General features: G+C 50.2%; 1 protein-coding gene across 1 annotated transcript; it reads left to right on the top strand.

The window, feature by feature from the left end:
- The first annotated feature begins 353 nt into the window (after nucleotides 1-353).
- On the top strand, nucleotides 354-15931 carry LOC103551166 (group 10 secretory phospholipase A2). Its single transcript, XM_008520517.2, has 4 exons — nucleotides 354-504; nucleotides 3453-3594; nucleotides 4575-4681; nucleotides 15737-15931. The coding sequence occupies exons 1-4, from the start codon at nucleotides 444-446 to the stop codon at nucleotides 15886-15888; spliced, it is 462 nt and encodes a 153-aa protein (XP_008518739.1). The 5' UTR covers nucleotides 354-443; the 3' UTR covers nucleotides 15889-15931.
- Nucleotides 15932-17127: the final 1196 nt, after the last annotated feature.

Consider the following 17127-nt stretch of genomic DNA (forward strand, 5'->3'; position numbering starts at 1 on the left):
TAATATCACTTCAGTCCCTCCCCCGCCCCCAAGGCTTCTGCTCCTTTTGGACGCCCAGGTGAGCGCTGCCAGGTGGCTGCAGGTAGTAATATCAGCCGAGAACCCTTGTTGCGCACTGACTCCACGTCCCGACCCGTGCCACACGCCTTTCCTCCGTGATGCTCCCCAAGCCCCAGTCCGAGACACGCCGGGGCCAGATCCTCCCTGCGGCCCGCGCGCCCCTTCCACGCCGAGATGCGGAGGTCCGGGAGAGACTCTCCGCGCCGCCGCAGGTGCCCGCCCCTGCCCGGCTCCGCCCGGGCCCTGCGGGAGGGTGAGGCCGGGGGCGGGGTCGGGCGGGGCGTCGCGGGAGGGGGTCGGCCCGGGCTCGGCGACCGCGGCGGTCCGCCGGGGCGTCCCACACCTGCTGCCGTCTGGTGGGTCGGCTGCCTCTGCGCCTCACAATGCTGCCGGTGGTGGTGGTGGTGCTGTTGCTGCTGGGACGCGTGCTCTGGCTCAGCGAGGGTAAGTGAGGACCCAGGAGTTCACGGGCTCCTCCAGCCCTCCCTGGGAACCCGGGAGCCCTGCCTCCCCACCCCTCTGCGAGGACTCCAGCTCAGCAGCCCTCCCCAGGGACCCAGGAGCCCTGCAGCCCCCGGCCGTCTTTTCCGCTGCCTACTGACGCATTCCTTCCCAGCTTTCCAAGAACCCTGTCCCCCGGTCCCCCCCAGGAGTCCCTACTCATTCTCTCCTCCTAGGGACCCAGAACTAGCCTAGTCCTACCCCAGGGCCTCAGGGTCCTCCCCAGACCCCCCTCCACTCGCTGTAACCCTTTCCAGTTGCCAGTCACTCCCCATCCGCCTGGCCTGGGGTCCTGTGAACTGCCCCTTCACTCCACCTGTCCCTGGGGCTGAGGTAGGACTACCAGGGGTCCCCCAGAGGCTAGGAGGAGCTGGGGAAGAAGGGGCCCAGCCCTACCTGGGGCCAGGGAAGATCATAATGTTGCTTTCTCACCCACCCCTGGATGTCACCCTTGGAGAGGTCCCTGTGGCTAGTACCCCTTTCTGTGTGCACAGACACACACACTGACAGGGAATATACAGACACTACAAGCGTGGAGACACAGGCACAGAACACCCCCAGCCTCGCCTGGGCACTTGGGTGTAGGACTCACACACAGACACAGGCAAGATACCCCGAGAGGAGTGCGCACGCACGCACACACACACACACCCTCCACACACCCAGGAAGCCTGGACAGCCTTGGCACTTCCAGCAGAGGCTGCCATGGGCAGACAGAGCAAACAGACCCGAGAATGACCTGCCCCACCTCAGCTGGCACAGAGGGAGTGTTTTTCTTGGTTCCAAACCCATTGCTGGGTGTCCGCCCCGTGCCTGGGTTCTCTGGAGGGCTGTGCCTGGGACCCTGAGATGCCAGAGTGTGGTTAGGTCAGGGTGGGGGGGCCTCCGGGGACAGATTTGGGGTGTGGGGTTAAGACTGGGGCCCTGTCAGCTATGCTTAGACCGGGAGTGTTCCATGGGGTCTGGTGGATCCAGGGGTCAAGGGACCTTATCTGGAAGGCCACTGCGCGCCAGGGGATCTGGAGCTGCCTACAGGCGAGATCTCCCCTTCGAGAGCCACAGGCTGGAGGGTCACTCCTGCGAGCAGATAGCACAGTGTGACAAGGGCCCTGTGGTCACCTGGGAACGTGGCAGATTCTAGAAGGAGGTGGCTGGCGAGCTGGGTGAGGAGGGGTGAGGGCATTTGCTGCACAGGGTATATGTGATGGGAAGTTTAACTGGAGGAACAGGAAATGATAAGCAGGGTCTGTGGGGCTGGTGGAGAGGGGACGCTGAAGAGGCGGGAGGGCCCGGCTCCTGCGGGGCCTCGGGGATCTTGATCCAGAGGGCAGTGGGAGCCACGGAGGTTTCAGGCAGAGAAGTGGGCAGCAGGGAGCAGCGCTGGGGCAGGCGCTGTGAGGGTGAGCGCTGGTCATCCGGAGGAAGGCAAAGCGTTAAACTCATGTTTACGTTTTGTTACTGTTGAGCTCCTCTGTGTTTGCTCACACACATATGCTACTTTTTTCCACTAGGGAAAAATGAAAAATTGGTTTTAATGTTGGCCTGGACTCTTCAAAAAAGTCAGTGTGATTAAGACACTTGTTCTAGACAAAAAGATACAAAAGCAACAGGATGACGGCCCGCCGTGCGTAAGCTGCCTGTGCCTCCTCAGTCCCCGGAGCCGTGGAGAGCGGGCCCCCAGGCAACGGGCAGCCTGGGCGGTTGCTGCCCTACGACCTGGGGAGGGTCCTTGCACCTCTCGTAGCCTCAGTGTCCCCACCTGTCAATGGGACAACAGCTGTCCACAGACAAGGCTGGTGCCTGTAAGTCGGGGAGCGCGGTGCCTGGTGCAGGGCGGGCTCAAGTGAGGGTCTCCTCCTGCCGCTCTGACTGTTGTTTCTGATCTAACGCCAGAGAGTGGCCCCACTGCCCTCACCGGAAGGAGGGGTCGCTCTGGGCTTCTCTGATGCCCAGGTCACAGTGGTTTGGAGGCCCCCTCACCCCGAGCAGTGGCCCCCTTGCTGCCCCTCAGCTCCATCGCCCTGCCAGGTGTCCCTCCCCTGCTGCTTTTGGGTGAAGAGAAAGGAGCACTGGATTGGGAGTCAGAAGCCTGGGTCGGAGCCCCCAGTCAGGTCAGGGTCTTGTTGGCTGTGTGACTGTGGGGGTCGTCTTTTCTGCCCGGGCCTCTTCCCCACCTGTGAAATGAGGGGCTCCAGTCCCACCTACTACCTGCTGCTATGTGTCAGAGCCACACGGAGATCCGCAGAAATGGCTGGCTCGGGCCGCAGGGCCTCCCTGTGTGGGAGGAAGCTGTGCCTGTCAGTGAAAACAAGAGGAGATGCAAAGGGCCCTGAGCCAGAGTCTGGAGGGGAATTGGGGGGGGGGGGAGCGAGACCCAGGAACGGGGAGGCCCTCCTTGATGGCAGGGACCCTGTTTAGCTCATCTCTGATGTCCAGTGCCGACCACAGCCATCTGGACAGAGATTTGATGCACAACTTGCAATCTGGAATTGACAAGGGCAGGGGATTGGGATCAGGGCATTCCTGGGAGAGGGACCAGCCTGTGCAAAGGCCCAGGCGTGTGATCTTTCAGATGCTGTGGCTCTGTGACGTGTTTTCTCTTTCATGGCTGTCTTAAAGATATTGTTAATAATAGTTATAGCTTGTTATGTGCAGGTGCTTTATATGCACGATCTCATTTTATTCTATGAAGTGAGGTCCCCTTATCTCCCTGTTTGACAGATGAAGAAACCAAAGCACAGAGAGGTTGAGTAAGTTGTCCAAGGTCACACAGCTAGGAAGTAAGAAAAGCAGGATTCAAACCCAGTCATCCAGGCCCTTCTCAGGCTAGCGCCCTTCCCCAGGGCCAGGGCAGCCCTGACCTGAAGCCTCTAACCTTTGTTTCCCCCCAGCCTCCCACGTTCACCGGCGTGGGCTCCTAGAACTGGCAGGCACCGTGAGTTGTGTTGGCAGCCGCAGCCCCATTGCCTATGTGAACTACGGCTGCTACTGTGGCCTGGGTGGCAATGGCTATCCCGTGGACGACATTGACAGGTAAGCACACGCCTGGGCCCAGGCTAGAAGGTCCCCCTGCGTCCAGGATAGTTAAGGCCTATGAGGAAGTGCCCAAAACTGAGGGTGAGGTTCGGACTGGGAAGCTTCCAGCCCATGGTACTACCTTGCAGGCAGAGGGCCTCCTGGGTGATGTGGCCAGTAAGGCCAAACCTTGGTGCCAGCTGCCCCTCAGCCTGGCCATGGGATGATTACTTTGGCTGAAAAACATAACGTGAAGTTGATCAGACTTATGATGCACCTAGAACCGTTATGAGACCCCCTTTGAGTCCTCACAACAACTTCATTTCAGAGACGAGGAAACCGAGGCACAGAAAGATTAAGTAACTTATCTGGGGCCACAAGGAGGGCGAGTGAGGACCCACAGGGAGACAGCATCTTCTGGTCCAGGCCTTGTCCCTGAGAATCCCCATCCTGGGAAACAATTCTGCTGCCCCCAGTATGTCCCGCTCTGCCTCCATCCCCTGGCCACACCTGAACCTGGCTCCGACTGCCTCACTTTCCGCGTCTCTGAGCTCCAGCCACACCGGTCTCCTCGCTTTTCCTGGAGTGAGCCAAGCCCTGCCTGCCTCCTGACTTGACCCATGTCCTGCCATCTGCCTGGGCCAACTTCGTGTCCGCTCTTCCTCCCTTAGGTCTCAGCCCAAGCAACAGCTCGTGCCCAGGATGCCATCCGGGCCCCTCCCTCTCCAGGCGTGGCGATCTCCTTGTACACCCTCTCATAGAGCCAGCTTCCTTCCCTCCAGGGCAAGTTTACAGTGAGACCCTCACCAGGGAGAAGATTGATCAACGTCTGTCCCCCTCACTGACCGGAGCTCTGTGAGGGAGGGTCCTGTTCCCCACAGTGTCACCAGCGGCCAGCCCGGGGCCTGCCTTATACTAGGACCCTGATGATAATAATAAGGTTGCCAGGAGAGCACCCTGCCTCTCCTCACTGCTGGTCTGCCTGCGGCCACCCACAGGTGCTGCTATAAACATGACTGCTGCTACATCCGCGCTGAGAAGGCTGGCTGCTACCCCAAGACCGAGAGCTACTCCTGGCAGTGTGTCCAACAGACCGTCGTGTGTGGTGAGTTCCGGCACCCCCCACGCCACCACCCCCCTCCCCCCGCCGGGGGTCGCTGGGGCATCCAGGCTGTCATAACTTACCACTGTTTCCCACGCTCCATAGACCATCCTTTGTATTTATGGAATATAAGTGATCTTTGATCCTGAGCACTTGAGAAAAATAAAAAAACCTATTTCTTTGCTGTCTGGACAAAACCCAAAAAAGATAGAAATGATACCAGGTATAAACAAGCTAAATATTCATCAGACAGGGCCTGGGTAAGTAAACCCAGGATGTGTCCTCACTGTGGAAGACTCTGCAGCCCGGAGAAAGGATACGATAGAACCATATGCCGACATGGAAAGATGGTGAGTGAAAAAGGAGACTACAGAGTGACAGGTCCAGGAAAGCACAACTTGTGTTAAAAGAAAAAAAAGAAACTTGCAAAATAGTACCATACTACTTTCCGTGGTTACATGTAAATCTATGCAAAGCTCAGAAAAAGGTATATAAAGATGCTCTCCAGACTGAGGATGGCTGTGGCCATCTCTAGGGACAGGATCAGTGAGGGGAGTCGTGGTAAAGGCGATTTCATGTTCTCTGTAATGTTTTTTTACATTTTTTACTTCCATTTTTTACAAAGAGAATGTCTTCATGAATTACTTGTGAATTGAAAGTTAAAAAGCAAAGGAGTCCACATCCTGTAGTGTTTAAGGCTGAAGTGCACTATCTCTGCAAGTTACTTTGATGTGCATGAAAACAAAATAAAATAAAAAGGTGGATGGGTGGATGGATGGATGGACAGAGGGTGGGGTAAGTGAGACGTTAAGGGTAGAATCTGCATGGTAGATATACAGATGTTCTCTGACCAGATCTTTCAACTTCTCTTTCTGAAATTTTCCACAATAAAATGTTAGAAACAGAAGAAAAATGGAAGAGGCGTGTGAGAGGGCTCCGTGCCTCCACGTCCTCACCCCCAGCCCCAGCGTGTGGTCCTCTCAAGGAGGGGAGGATGGTTTGATGGCATGGCATGGTTTGATGTCCCTCCTACACCGTAGTTCTGAGGCTCCAGCTCCAGATGTCCTGCGCTAGGAGGACCAGAAGCCATAGGCTGGGTCCCATCCTGGGGGATGGAGTGATGTGGAACTTGGACCAAGCCTCTACCCTGAGTGTCCATTTCACTGGCTCTTCTTCCCTAAGGCTGAGCCAGGTGGAATGAACCAGGGTTCTAGAGACATCCTGCCACTTAACTGGGGACTCCAGGAAAACCCCTTCCCCCTTCTGGAGCACTGTGCCCTCCTCTCTGAAAATAAGGATGACAGTATTGCAGGTTGGTGGCCCCTGGGCCATGACTGTCTTGCAGATATTTTGTTTCACCTGCACATTGTTTCGAAAAGCAGTTTGAGCCAGCATTTGAAAAATCAAAATCAAGTCATATAAAAAAATCTGAATTTCTGAATGTCTGGTTTCCTTTAAAAAACTGGAGGCTCTAACAGCATCAGACTCAGTAACAACCATTGGCTGGAACTTAGAGGGTCTGCCAATTATAGGCAGGGCCTACCTCTGGCATCTGCCCCAGTCCCCACCGTGCCCTATTGTCTGACATGGAGGCCAAGTGTCAACGACCATATTTCATCTCCCTTGTGCCACTGATTTTGTTATGGAAAAGAAGTATTCGTAACAAACCTAGGAAAACAGGGGGTAGACCAAAAGGCTGCTTTGAGAAAAAATGGGAGTGGTCGGCCCATTTATTTGTCAAAATGAAGAGTACTCCCGTGTTTGACAAGGGCCTCCTTTTCTCCACTCATTGGCACTGCCCCGGTGGGCATCCGAGCTTGCAACCCCCAGTCCAGTGGTCAACAGTCGCTTGGTCAGTGACTCAGATTCTGTGACGTGGGGCAAGCCCCGATCTCTCCAAGCCTCAGCCTCCTCACCAGTAAACTCGGGGCAGAAATCGAGCCTGCTTATTGTGAGGATGAAAGGACCGTGACTGACACGGGCTGCATGCATAGTAGATGTCATTAAATGTCTGTTGAAGAGATGACCAGACACAGAACCTCCGGTGAGATGACACAGCGCTGTTCCACCGAGCACAGGGTTTGGGGGAGTGCATGAACACAGTGCGAACTAACCCTGAACCCCAAAAGGAGAGACTGATTTCTCTTTCGGTCCTTCTAATTTTGTGGAGGAGAAAGTCTCAGTTTAAGGCTACTTTAGCTTTAAAGTCCCTGGAACATGGCTGATCCTTTTTTTTTTTTTTGAGGAAGATTAGCCCTGAGCTAACATATGCTGCCAATCCTCCTCTTTTTGCTGAGGAAGACTGGGCCTGAGCTAACATCCGTGCCCATCTTCCTCTACTTTATATGTGGGACGCCTGCCACAGCATGGCCTTCTGAGTGGTGCCATGTCCGCACCTGGGATCCGAACCAGCAAACCCTGGGCCACTGAAGCAGAACATGTGCACTTAACCACTGTGCCACCGGGCCAGACCCTCGGCTGATCCTTTTTAATGAGACAGTAGGCTTCTGGCTTACGGCCTTATCCAAGAGCCGTTCTATTCCTAAATTTAATGCTGGCTTTTGGAAACATTCTTTGTATCTATCTATCTATCCACGTACCTATCGATTTATTTATCCTTAACCACAAGCAATGTGCATTTAAGGAGGATGATTGTAACATGATCCACGCTAACATCGCTGTACATTTTACGTGACCAGCCACTTCTGAAGTTAAAAGAAAAATAAAACTGCAGTTAAAAATGTTAATGTTCCTCAGGGCAACCTCACTGGTTTTTAAAACAAAGTACTTGGGGCCGGCACGGTGGTGCAGTGGTTAAGTGCGCATGTTCCGCTTTAGCGGCCTGGGGTTCACCGGTTCGGATCCTGGGTGCGGACATGGCACCGCTTGGCACGCCATGCTGTGGTAGGCGTCCCACATATAAAGTAGAGGAAGATGGGCACGGATGTTAGCTCAGGGCCAGTCTTCCTCAGCAAAAAGAGGAAGATTGGCAGCAGTTAGCTCAGGGCTAATCTTCCTCAGGGGGGGAAAACCTAACTCCTTTTCTTATTGCTTTGTTTTATTTATTTTTTATTTTATTTTTTAAATCTTTTTTTTTTTTTTTTTGAGGAAGATTAGCCGTGAGCTAACTGCTGCCAATCCTCCTCTTTTTGCTGAGGAAGACTGGCCCTGAGCTAGCATCCGTGCCCATCTTCCTCTACTTTATATGTGGGACGCCTACGACAGCATGGCGTGCCAAGTGGTGCCATGTCCACACCCAGGATCCGAACTGACGAACTCCAGGCCGCCAAAGCGGAACATGCAAACTTAACTGCTGCACCACCAGGCCAGCCCCAGGTGTTTATTTTTAAAATTGCCTTCTGATGGATGGTATTTTCCATTTATAGGTCCCTTTCAGATGAATTAAAAAGCTGAATCTAATTTAAAACTAGGAAGTGAATAATCATACAGGCACAGCGAAGGTAAGGCTGGGGTTGGGGAAGTGAGACTAAGTAACTGAGGAGCTAGAAATGACCCAGACACCTGGTTCCAGAACCTGTTTTTTTCCTTTTTCCTTTTAATTAAGAATAAACGTAACATAAAATTAACCATTTTAAAGTGTACAATTCAGTGATATTTAATACATTCACAATGTCTTTCAACCACCACCTCTACTGAGTTCCCGAACATTTTCATCAGCCCTCGCCTAAAAAAAGCTTATACCCATGAAGCAGTCAGTCCCCCAGCCGCCTCCCCCCGGTACCTGGCAACCACCAATTCGCTTCCCATCTCTACAGATTTGCCTATTCTGGACATTTCGTACAAACGGAATCATACAGTGTGTGACCTTTTGCGGCTGGCTTCTTTCACTGAGCGTGGCGTTTTCAGAGTTCCTCCACGTTGTGGCGTGTGTCTGAACTCCATCCCTCTTATGGCCGCATAAATTCCACTGAGCCTGCAGACCACGTCTTGGTTGTCCGTCGGTCCATCTGTGGGCGCTGGGGTGTGCACCTTAGACTCCTGGGAATAGCGCTGCTGTGGACATTTGTGAACGGGAATCTGTTTGACTCCCCGTTTTCAGTTCTTTGGGGTCTATACCTGGGAGTGGAATTCTTGGATCATCTGCTAATTCTATTTTACTTTTTGAGGAGCCACCAAACTTTTCTTCAGAAGCTGCACCATTTTACATTCTCATCAGCAACATATGAGGGAGCCTTTTCTCCACAGCCTTGTCAACACTTGTTTTTTTGCGGTTTTTTTGATTTGATTAGTGGGGGTGATTAGTGTCTCTTGTGGCTTTGATTTGCCTTTCGCTCGTGTCTAATGATGCTGAACGTCTTTTCATGTACTTGTTGGCCATTTTTATATCTTCTTTGGAGAAATGTATATTTATTTTTGCACAGTCTTTTGCTCATCTTTAATTGGGTGGTTTGTCTTTCTGTTCTTGGGTTGTGAGATTTCTTTATATAGTCTGAATACTAGACCCTTATCAGATATGTGATTTGCAAATATTTTCTCCTGTTCTGTAGGTTGTCTTTTCATTTTCTTGGAAATGTCTTTGATGCACAAAGTTTTAATTTTGATAAAGTCCAAGTCATCTGTTTTGTCTTTGGTTGATCGTGTTTTTGGTGTCCTAAGACTCTGTTGCCAGATCTAAGGTCACAAAAACTCACCGCCATTTTCTTCTAATAGTTTTTTTGAACTCTTATATTTAGGTCATTGATCTACTTTGAGTTAATTTTTGTATATGTATGTGGTAGGGGTCCAACTTCATTCTTTTGCATGTGGATATCCAGTTGTTCCAGCACAATTTGTTGAAGGGACTCTGCTTTCCTCATTAAATAGTCTTGATACCCTTGTTGAAAATCACTTGGGGGGCCGGCCCCGTGACGCAGCAGTTAAATGCGCACGTTCCACTTTGGCGGCCCGGGGTTTGCCGGTTTGGATCCCGGGTGCAGACATGGCACCACTTGGCAAGCCATGCTGTGGCAGGCATCCCACATATAAAGTAGAGGAAGATGGGCATGGATGTTAGCTCAGGGCCAGTATTCTTCAGCAAAAAGAGGAGGATTGGCAGCAGATGTTAGCTTAGGGCTAATCTTCCTCAAAAAAGAAAAGAAAATCACTTGCCCTAGATGGGTGACCTCTCTGACCCTCAGTTTCCTTACCTGGACGATGGGTATTTCAAAAATGGAAAAAGGGTTTATAACATGATAAACAGTTCAGACAGGGGTTGTTACTCTCTCCCCTCCCTTCTCCTCTGTTCCTCATCCTGACCTGAACCCCTCTCTGACCCCCGCTCCCTCCACCAGACAGAACTGAGGAGCTGGCGTGACTCTCCACGACAACCCCAGCTTCTGCAGAGCTGGGCTGCTCGGGAGGGAAGGAGGCCATCATGGGGGTTACTAGGAGCATGTTCTCAGCCGTATCTCCTCAGTGTGAATTAGGAGTTGGCAGAAGAGCAAAGCTGAATTAAAATGGAGACATGATAATCCATTTTTAGGACTGAAAGCGCCCCAGACATCAGCTCATCCAATCTCTCATTTAGAGTTGGGGAAACTGAACCCCAGGGAAAGAAGAGACTTGCCTAAGCTGGTGCTTCTGCGCCCACTCCTGGGCACATTCTCTGCCCCTTCCAGTGTGGCAGAGAGGAGGCGAAATGGGCTTGAAGGGGAGCTCTGTTAAAGATCTGTCTCCTCTCTCAGCCTGCATGTTGCACTCGTCTCTAACCACGTGAAAGTGATGTTTGTAAAACACTCATTGATGTGTCTGCTGGTGGAGTCCATGCCTGTTTACAGAACTACCCTCCCTGAACCAAGCGAAAAGAAGAACCAAAATACCTATTATGCGTTTTTGGCTAAAAATATCCTCTTATTCTGTTTGGAGATATTCTGGACATAGTTGTTTACTTAATTACAGGTGTGGCCCATTTTCCATTTATGGGCCTGACTTAAATATATTTAAAAAATTTTTAAGCTTATAATAATATTTACTGGCAGCCCTTTATTTTAAACTTAACCCTTGGGAGCTATTTTTCCTTTTCGGTTTTAATCATTCTCGAATACCATGACGCTGTTGGGTTCCTGAGGCCATGGAGCAGTGAAACCAAGGCTTGCTTTTGAAAGAATCTTCCTCGCTCAGGGAGAAGCGTGGGAGCCCAGGGGAGGCACAGGCTTTGGGTCAGGAGATCCTGGGCTGGAATCCTGGGCCGCCCCGTCTCAGCTTTGTGGCCTTGGACAAGTTGCTGAATCCCTCTGAGTTGAACTTTCCTCATCTGTAAGATGGGAAGAATAAACCTTCGCTGCTGGATTGGTGTGAGAACTGGAAATGAGTCTGGCTTTTCTGTATTCTCCCAAGAAATATTATGGATGATCTACTCAGCACCAGACTTCCTGCTAGGTTTCGGGCAGGACAAAGAATCAAGGCCCTGTAGTCTGGGAGGAGGAGAGCGGGCGGGAGCGTCTGTGCCGAGTGCTTTTCTAAGTACCGTGTCGGAAGACAAGGCCAGCGAAGTACTGATTCACACTACAACATGGAGGAAGCTTGAAAACATGAGGCTCAGTGAAAGAGGCCAGACACAAATGGTCGCATATTGTAGGATTCCATGTACGTGAAAAGTCCAGAACAGGCAAAGCCATAGAGACTGAAAGCAGATCGGTGGTGCCACGGACTCAGGAGAGGGGCAATGGGGGGTGACTTCTTCATGGGAATGGGGTTTCTTTTGGGGTGATAGAAATGATGGTCATACAACATGGGTGTCTTTTGGGGTGACAGAAATATTTTGGAACTAGATAGAGGTGATGGTCATACAACACTGTGAATGTACTAAATGCCACTGACTCATGCACTTGAAAATGAGTAATGTCATAAATTTCGTTATGGGAATTTTGCCTCAATAAAAAAAAGCAGAGGGCCGGTTGAAGGACACTCTTTTGTATAGAATGCTCAGGGGTCCGAGAAGGTCCACTGATAAGATGCCATTGAAGGGAGACCTCAGGAATGAAAGGAGCCATGTGAAGAGGTGGTGGGAACGGCCAGTGCAAAGGCCCCACGGTAGGAATGAACGTCTGGGTGGTCTGAGGAGCACAAGGATGGTGAAGCTGGAGCAGAGTCACCTAGGGTGAGAGTGTAGGCGATGTCAGAGTGATGGGGGCCAGATTCTGTAGGGCACTGGGGGCCTTCCTCTGAGGGAGATGGGGTGCCCGTGAGAATTTTGAGCAGAGGAGGGACATGATCTGATTTGCATTTTAACCGAACTGATTTGGCTGCTGCATGGAACATATTCTGGAGGGAGCAAGGGTGGAAGCCACGCGCTGGGTATGACGCTATTGCAGTGGTCCCGGTGAGCGGTGGCTTGGGCGGGAGGTGGCAGTGGAGGTGGGGGAAGGGGCTGGCTTCCGGACATACTCGGCTGGAAGGTGGAGCTGGAGGGCTTGCTGATGGATGGGGGAGGGGAGAGGGGCTGGCTGGGGCACTCACCCAGTCAGAGCCTCCAGCCAGCTCTGTGGGAACACTGCCACCCTGGAGCGTCAGTGGCTCCTTCCTCGGGAGTCCCTACCACACCAGGTCACACTGCTCTGAGGGTGCATGTGTCTCTGTTGTGCAGCAGCCCGTGCAAAGCTTACAGGCAGAAGGGCTTGCCGGTTCTGTTACTGATTTTTACTCATTATTTTTATCTATCTGTCTATCTATATATTCATCTGTTCACCCACATGCTTTTTCTGATTCAAACCTAATATGTGTTTGTTGTGAAAAATTCAAACACTACAGAGATATTGTAATGCAGAAAGTTATGCTCCATCTACCAGCAGGAACTAGCTTCTGTTACGTTTGGCACCTCTTCCTCCACAATAATAATAATTAGTTCACTCTACATATAAATTTTTTTCGCTTAATACTGTATCTTGGACATCTTGGAACATATGGGTCGACCTGATTCTTTTAAAGCTAGTTAATAAGCTATGGCGGAGTTTCTCAATCCTGACACTACTGACGTTTTGGACCAAATAATTCTCTGTGGTGGGGCTGTCCTATGCATCGTAACGTTTAGCAGCATCCCTGGCCTCTACCCACCAGCCGCCAGTAGCACCCCTTCCACGCCCCACATATGACACCTAAAAATGTCTCCAGACATTGCCAAGTGCCCCCTGGGGACGCAGCTGCCTTCGGTTGAGGACAACTGGTCTGTGGCGTGGATGTACTTTCTTCTGACCATTTCCCCATCAACTGCTGTCCATGGCGTCAGAGACCATGGCAGTTGATAACTCTGTGCACTTGCGTGAGCGTTTCTGCAGCATGGAGCCCTAGAAGCATTGGGTCAAGCGGTGTATCTGAGGCGCCTCGAGAATCCGTGTGTAGGAAGGCCTGGGGGCAGCCTGCCGGCCGCTGGAGGACTTGTCCTGAAGGGGCGTTTACCTGGCAAGAGCGTTTTTTAAGACTGTAAAGTGTGCGTGTTTGTAGAAGCTGGGAGGGGGCAAGGGAGACCTGGTAGAGATTAGGGAGGAGGAGGGCCCCTGAAGCCCCCACAGGCCTCCTCCTTTCGGCACTGCCACTGAGTGATGGCGACATTTTAAATCAAACAAATATTGTAAGTTAAACCCTGAAATAGCTACCCTTCAAATTTTGTTAATTGAGAGTGCATTTCCATGATGAAATCATCATATAGGTCAAAGGAGAAAAGTTTGCAATTACAAAATGTAAAAACAGAGGACATAGAACCCCATAGACACTACCCACACAACTGCTTCCTTAACCTGGTGTTTTTCCTGTCTTTTCCGAGTGCCTAATTTTTAAAAAAATACAACAGTATGTTTTGTATCCTTTATTTTTCTAAGTATAAGCTGTTTCCCATGTCAGTAAAACTCTACTGGACAATCCTCTGTTAGAAACAGGAATCGTAAGGGTGGGCACACCCCCCGAGGTGACACCCCATTCCCTTCCTGCCGACAGGTCAGAGGCCTGGCGTCAGGCAGAGCTGGGTTGGAGCCCTGGTCCCCTTGCCCCTTCCTGGCTTTCTCTCCTGTAAGGTGGGGGTGCCAGTGGCACAGGCCTGGGATGACTGGATGACATGGGGACCGCAGAGCCTTTCGCCCAGTGCCTGGCTCCGCCTGGCTGCCTGGTGAACGCCAGCTTCCATCGTCCTGTTCTTGTCCATGTAATGAATTACAACCAAGGCAGTCTGTGGAGCCTTTAAACACAGGCTTTCGCAGCTGGAGGGGTCTGCTTTGTGTTTTGCCCTCCCTCCCAGCAGTCTCCTAGAGTATGAGAAGCTTAACAAGTGAATTTAAGTGAGAAAGATCTTCCCTTTCAGTCCTCTGTTAATTTTCCTACTTAGGCAAGGAGGAAGTGTCAGTTGTGTGATGGTTAAACCTCTCTTATTCTGAACGCCCTTTTTTTTTAAAACCAAGACACCCGAGTTTGAGAGCTCACAGCCTTCAGGTACGCAACAGCATCTAACTAGACTTTGATATCAGAACTTTATCTTCGCTGGTTTTTGTTATTTGTCTTTGTTTCTTTTTTTAAAGTCAATTTCTTATACTTAAGAAGTCAATTTCTTAAATTTAAGATTTTGGTTTCCCATTTATGGCAGTGATAGAATTTATTCAATGTAATTTAACATAAATTATAATTTATTTATTTAGTAGTTGACTTAGCATTTAAAAATGAGGGGATTTAAAGCAATAATCTTGAAGCTGCCATGGGCCTGACAGAGGAAACTCTGTGTGCAGCCATGTAGAGAACCCCTTGACTCAACTCGGCTCACGACAGGGCCTAGGATGATGGCCAGAGGGTCCCAGGCCCCCTGCCCGACATCCCCACCTGTCATTCTGTCCCCTCCTGGTGCTGCCAAGCTCTCTAGGTGTTACTCCAGGAGAGACGCTGATGGCTTTTCTGACTCTCATGCTCCACCTTGCTAGGATCGCCAGGGAACTTGCGCCTTTTAAGAGGGGATCTTTAAAGATTAGCTGGCAGCTAAAGGAGGTCCGCTTCGGCTGACTGAGTGCCTGCTGTAAGCCCTGCATTTCACGACTTGGTCTCTTCTCATTCTCCTAACAGCCCTTAAAAGCAGTATGAGTTTCCCCACATTGCCCCTGAGGAAGCAGCCTGGGAAGGGTGAAGTGATGTGTCTAAAGGCTGACAGGCCCTCATCCATGGCCACGCTGGCCAGTTCCAGAGCTCGTGCTTCACTGTGCCTCTGAAAGAATCTGGAAGGATTTAATAGTGGGTCAGTTTTTCCCCTCATTTATGTGAATAATTAAAAGCCCACACTAAAAGGCAGTGGGTGGCATGGTTAGGTGACTTATCCATAGCTATTTAAGGCATTATACCTTCTAGATTAATAAGATATGACTTGAAGATCAGAAATTCTTTCCAACCCAAAGTAATGAATCTTTAGTAGTGGAATTCCCAACACAGAAGGAGACTTACCTTGGGGGGGGCAAGCTTTGCATCTCTGTATAAGGTAGGCCCAGGATGGAGGGGAGAGATGGAATACATGACTGTTACCTAAAACAAGCTGTTCTTCTTGAAGGAGCATCTGAAAGAGACTTGGAGAAAGAAGGCAGAGAAATGCAGGCGGAGCCAACAGTGATTGAGCGCGCGTCCCGTGCCAAGCTCACATAGGCTTTCCCACCCAGGCTGCCGAGTGATCCCAGTAACACAGTGGATAGGGCCCCCATTTTGAATGAAGACTTGGCTCGGAGAGTTTAGGCGCGATCACACGGATGGGAAGTAGCAGAGCAGGCATTACAAAGAAAGGCCTGGGCAGCACCAGGCCCCCGCTGCTTATCCCAACAAATGAAATAGCAGTGTTGATGCAGAACGGGAGCCAAAAGTTGTACGGACTTCGACCCTCCAGCTGAAAATACTTCTCTGAAAACTTCAGTTTCCTTTTCTGTCAAATGGGGCTAACGTCACCTCCCTCCTGGAGTTGCCATGACGATGGAGATCACGTGGTGAACTGTCAAGTGTCACACAAATGCAATTTATGACCCTTCCTGCCTCTAGCTTTACTGGCTTTCCTTGTGTTTGTTTATCCTCAAGTCTCTGCTCTAACCTTAGTTTCCCCATTTCTTCCAGAACCAACGGCGGACAAATGCCAAGAACTCATGTGCAAGTGTGACCAGGAGTTCGCTTACTGTTTAGCCCCAACTACATACAACTTAAAGTACCTTTTCTACCCCCATTTCTTATGTGGCATAGACTTACCCAAGTGTGACCAACTACACTGACTTCAAATGTCCTTTTGCACAAGGAAATAAAACTCATTTTCACTATCAACAACTGCATCCAGTTCTTTGCAGGAGGGAACTGAGGCCAAGTGTGTTAAAGCTGCAAGCCTTGTATTTGCTTTCTCTCCCGTCCCGGAACCTGGGGCTGGAGCCTGTTTGGTTTCCAGTTTGATTAAGGTCAAAAGTCCCATGCCTCTATTATAAAACTGAAAGTGTGTTTATGATTGTGTTGGGTTTGATACCATTTTTGAGGTTCAACCTTTATGAAAAGGGGCAAGCCTTGTCTTCTAACCTGCTCTTGATGGTGGGTAGTCAAATATGAATGAACACCTGCCATGTGCCTGGTCTTTTCTAGGTTCTGGGTTGAGGAAATAAACAAGACGGCCACATGATGCCCACTCTTGTGAAGTTCAAGTCTAGTAGTTGTTAGCTCAAGAAAGAGTATTCTTCCCCATCCCACTCCACCTTTAACAGTTAAAATTTATTTCTTGATTAAAATAGTAGTACATACTCATTGCTTACCAAAAAAAAAAAGGAGGGGCCGGCCCACTGGCATAGCAGTTAGGTTCACATGCTCCGCTTCAGTGGCCTGGGGTTCCCCGATTCAGATCCCAGGTGTGGACATGGCACTGCTCGGCAAGCCATGCTGTGGCAGCATCCCACATATAAAGTAGAGGAAGATGGGCAGGGATGTGAGCTCAGGGCGTCTGCCTCAGCAAAAAGAGGAAGATTGGCAGTGGATGTTAGCTCAGGGCGTCTGCCTCAGCAAAAAGAGGAAGATTGGCAGTGGATGTTAGCTCAGGGCTAATCTTCCTCAAAAGAAATTTAAAAAAGGAAAATACAGAGAAATATAAAGGAGAAAAAAATCACTCCAATTCCCATAATCCAGAATAACCACTTTTAGCAACTTAGTGTGCTATCAGTCTTTTCTATAATTTTAAAAGACATAGTTGAGACTATACCGTATGATTTTCATAAGGTTTCCTCTATGTCATTAAAAAATCTTTGGAAACTTCATCTTAAATAGCTGTAGTAGACAGCTAACTTTTGGATACTGGTGCTATTTCCTGTTTTTATCCATTGTTGATGTGATGAGGATGCTTGTGAATTAACCTTTGCCACCTTCTGTTGCCCACCTTTTTATTATTCCCTAACGCAGACTTGCAGAAATGGAATTCTTGCCTCAAAGGATCTGAATATTTTAAGTAGACACCCCCTTTTGATGCAGCCAAGCCTGAT

Source organism: Equus przewalskii, chromosome 12 (genome assembly GCF_037783145.1).
Source record: "Equus przewalskii isolate Varuska chromosome 12, EquPr2, whole genome shotgun sequence".
Lineage (NCBI taxonomy): Eukaryota > Metazoa > Chordata > Mammalia > Perissodactyla > Equidae > Equus > Equus przewalskii.

Excerpts from the sequence above, each read along its gene's own strand:
- LOC103551166 (XM_008520517.2), top strand. The coding sequence starts at position 444 with ATGCTGCCGGTGGTGGTGGTGGTGCTGTTGCTGCTGGGACGCGTGCTC. Across the intron at positions 505-3,452 it reads CGTGCTCTGGCTCAGCGAGG|CCTCCCACGTTCACCGGCGT; the intron begins GTAAGTGAGGAC and ends GTTTCCCCCCAG. Across the intron at positions 4,682-15,736 it reads CCAACAGACCGTCGTGTGTG|AACCAACGGCGGACAAATGC; the intron begins GTGAGTTCCGGC and ends CATTTCTTCCAG.